Source organism: Centropristis striata, chromosome 5, assembly GCF_030273125.1.
Source record: "Centropristis striata isolate RG_2023a ecotype Rhode Island chromosome 5, C.striata_1.0, whole genome shotgun sequence".
Lineage (NCBI taxonomy): Eukaryota > Metazoa > Chordata > Actinopteri > Perciformes > Serranidae > Centropristis > Centropristis striata.
In genome coordinates this window covers 33,104,614-33,108,343 of record NC_081521.1, presented here as the reverse complement: position 1 = coordinate 33,108,343, position 3,730 = coordinate 33,104,614, and the positions used below count along the sequence as shown (strand labels likewise).

Here is a 3,730-nt window from a genome sequence, read left to right as displayed (position 1 = left end):
AGGAGTCAGCCATGCCAAAACATGGTGAAAATAAATGCTAATATAGCCCCATTTCATAGACTGCTGTGTGACTTCCCAGGTGGAAAAACCCACTCCAACCTATATTTATGAAGCTGATGACTATTGATGACCTCCTGAACCAAATAAATATGGTTTACATAATTTTCAGCTTTCCAAAGATGCTGAAAGATACATCATATCTGCAAATTCAAGTCTTTCCCAAGCCAAAGTTCAAATCCATCAATGTATTTTGATTGTCGATTGCTTACTTCCAAAGTAGATGCAGTTTTAGTCTTCTGTTAAAGCAGAACTTATTTTTTTTGCATGCTTGTCCCTTTTGCATGACTTTATCACAGTGAAATTCTGAGGAAAAGAGAAAGCTTCATTTTTGGCTTGATGAATGTTTGGACCCCTTGGGTTTTTTCTCTTGGTCATTTCCCTGTTGATGCTTCTTCTCTTTTCTTTCCTCCTTGGCCTGCTTGTACTTCCAGACAGGAGGCTCCAGGTAGCCCTTCTGCCTTTTCTTCTTTTTCTCTTTCTTTGGAGTGGGCTCCCCAGATCTTGTCACTTCAATTTTTGGAATACAACCTGACGGGAAGATGCTGTTCCTATGTGCCATGCTATGGGGAAGGTAGCTTTTTATGCCACCTGATGGGATTATTTCTCTGCACTCCAGCTCCTGGCAGCAGGAGGTCAGAGATCCCGACCCTTCTCCCACTGACACCGAAGCGGAAGCTGAGGTGGGGATGTAGCCTTTACTGTGGGACACCCGGCCTTCCTCTAACTCCTTGGTACTGTACTTTTCAAGCAGTTCAGGTAAGGCAAAGCGCCGCTTGCCTATCTCCGGGGGGCTGCTGGGGCAGAGTGGACGGCAACCAGTGGCTATCAGGGGGCTGTGGATGCCTGTGGTCATCCGCACCATATGGTCCATGACCCCGTTGTCTTGGGGGTCTTGAGGAAAGCTGAAAGAAAGACTGTCTTTTAATTGTTGCCTCAGCTTCTGACCGGCTGTTTTGGCCACAGTGACCTTTGCTACCAGATGCTTCAGCTCAGGCCACTCAGGAACATAGCTCTCACAGAACTGCTCAGCGACAGGATGAGCTTGCAGGCGGCGCAGTCTTCCAAGAGTCTCAAAACTTCCTGTCCTTAGGGCCCAGTCCTTCAGACCTCTCCCTTGTACCCTGTCCATTGCATTCATATCTGCACCTGTGCATGAAACCGATAATAGCAGACACGAGTAAGAACATGGACACAAGTTAATAATCATTGGATGCTGAGGAACTGAGAATTTCTCCTTCAGTAAAATGTAAAATTACCCCACCATGTGGTCACTTTTGGGGCATAAGTCGTAGACATATAGTGTATGTATACAGCATGTTGAAATAGGATATAGATTGCAGCTAGGTGAAAACAATAAAAAAAGGTAAGGGCTCTGTGGATTTGCTTGGATTATCAGATGAAAATATGTCAATTTCAAAGACTAATAATAAATAATCAAGGCTTTAAAACAAGTCAAAGAACACCAGATGTGTTAATGGCTCTAGTTTGTCTTTTAGTTTCCAGTTTTATGTACTTTAACTTTTAATAGAATGTAGTTGAATGTTTTTATAGTGTTATTCTAAATGTGTCCCTGTACAGTTTATAGAGAACTAATCCCTGCAGCCCGAGAAAGACCAGATTAGTTCACAGATCAGATGTCCCGGTTTACCCTGTATATCGTGTGTAATGTTTTTGGTATATTTCCTCGGCAAATTCACAAATTGTACACAATAGTTTCATCCCAATTTAAGTTTCTCCTAAACAATTTGATACGTACCATGACTTAGGGTCTGTAAGAATCTGAGCGGTGTATAAATCTATCGACCATGTGTGCACACACCAGATCTTCCACCATTCTGAGCTAAGAAAAACTGCTTATTGGAAGTCTTATATGTAAGAATAAAATTACCATGCATTAGCAGGGAGGACACACACTCTTCTCGGCCCTGCAGGCCTGCCTTGATGAGGGCTGTGAGGCCGCGAGGATCCCTGACTTCAGTGTCCACACCAGAGTAGAAGTTAAGGATATAGTTTAGAATGGTGATGAAACCTTGATTGAAAATAAAAATGTTAATTTGGCAGACTGACTTGAGACCAGATGTTGAGGTTATGTGTTGTACATGTCAGACATACCTGCCTGTGCAGCGATCATGAGGACAGTATTTCCATCATTGTCTTGGTGATTGATGTCTATATATGGACATGTGTGCAGCAGGGTGACGAGGTCTACGAACCCCTTGGCCACCGCCACCATCAGTCCATTCTGAGGGGGAACGACGGAGATAAATTCATAAAACTTAGATTTGTTACATGTCAAAGTGACTTTTCTTGTGTGATAAAAAGGACATTGAAATCCATCTTACCCTGCCATTGATGTCCAGTTCCATGGCCTCATCTTTAGTGACCCCTCTCTCCAGGATCCTGCTCATTGATGTAGCGTCATTCCTAGTACAGGCCTCATATAACGTTTTCGCAGGTTCTGTATCATTTTCTTCCTCTTCATAGTCGGGAAGCACTGAGTCATCAGAAAGCACACTGTCGGAGTCAGAATCATCCAGGAGGTTCTCCGAGTCCTCCGATGGGCCTTCGCCCAGGTGGGGGTCATAACTTGCGGTGGCCATTGGACCCCCTTCTGCCTGGGATCACACCTGGGTGTCAGGTCTGCTGCGCACTGCCCACATCTTGAAAAATAAATTATAGGATGTTATCGTGGACACAAATTGAATTTGAACATTTCCTGATTCAATGAAAATATTTGTGAGCGAAAGGCATTTCTTTAGTGCCATCTCAGGTGGCATTATCTATGATTTTCTCTCCTTAATAAGCATCTTACATTACTTCTGGTACGACTGCAAGGCTAACAACATCACACTGGCAGCCTTTAAGGTTAGTGTGTTAAATAGATCTGATGACCTGTGAGGACCATGTGTATAAGGCATGGTGCCTAAAGAGGATGATGAGCTCACCTCACCTCCGCCTGCCGGATAAAGAGGCTGATCCATAAGACTGATTTACAAGCTAAGTGGAAAACATGCTTTTATTCAATGCTTGTTCAGAAGCCTAGCATATGATAAAACAGAAAAAGTTTGAGATGTTGTGACTCTAAACATTTAATTTTGTTTGGAAAACATGCATATATATCCACAAATAAATATAGTCAATGGTCAGGTACACTGTACATTGGAAGAAGCTCACTCTGTAAAAGTCATGTGAATGAACAGCCAAGCAAGCAATCTGCAAACCACAGATATATTGATCTGAAGCAGTTTTTTGGCAGTTGAAGCGATGTGAACGAGGCCCACCATTGGATGGGTGGGCCTCTGTCTCACTAGTGGGTCTCACTAGTGTTTTATAGTATTGTTGCATTGTATTTTTTTTTTTACCTTGCACTGTTTGTACATAGTATTTCTGAATATTTAATACATTTCATTGTAAATATTTCTATTGCATCTATATTTAGATCCTACGGCATTTTATTGTACATTGACAAAATGTGTCTCTTATGGCAACAACCAACTTAAAACCCGGACACTGATGTTTGCATCCTGTTGATCTTTAAGTAATGTTTTGTGTCTTGCTGTTGTAAGTTATGCCAGGAATTTGTTTTTTTAAGCCTCACCCTATTCTTTTTACCAAACAACCAAGTGGTTTTGGTGTCTAACCTTAACCAAAGTGTTTTAAATCGTTCGTC

General features: G+C 42.2%; 1 protein-coding gene across 1 annotated transcript; it reads right to left on the bottom strand.

Annotated features, from left to right (window-relative positions):
- Positions 1-382: 382 nt before the first annotated feature.
- On the bottom strand, positions 383-2,660 carry ankrd33aa (ankyrin repeat domain 33Aa). The gene is made up of 4 exons (XM_059332359.1): positions 2,403-2,660; positions 2,173-2,302; positions 1,949-2,089; positions 383-1,206 (listed from the first exon to the last, which is right to left on the bottom strand). The coding sequence occupies exons 1-4, from the start codon at positions 2,658-2,660 to the stop codon at positions 383-385; spliced, it is 1,353 nt and encodes a 450-aa protein (XP_059188342.1).
- Positions 2,661-3,730: the final 1,070 nt, after the last annotated feature.

Bases quoted from the DNA above. Each gene is read 5' to 3' on its own strand.
- ankrd33aa (XM_059332359.1), bottom strand. From the start codon at position 2,660: ATGGCCACCGCAAGTTATGACCCCCACCTGGGCGAAGGCCCATCGGAG. The intron at 2,303-2,402 runs GTAAGATGGATT...GTTCCCCCTCAG, and splicing joins AACTGGACATCAATGGCAGG to AATGGACTGATGGTGGCGGT. The intron at 1,207-1,948 runs GTAATTTTATTC...TTTCATGCACAG, and splicing joins GTCCTCCCTGCTAATGCATG to GTGCAGATATGAATGCAATG.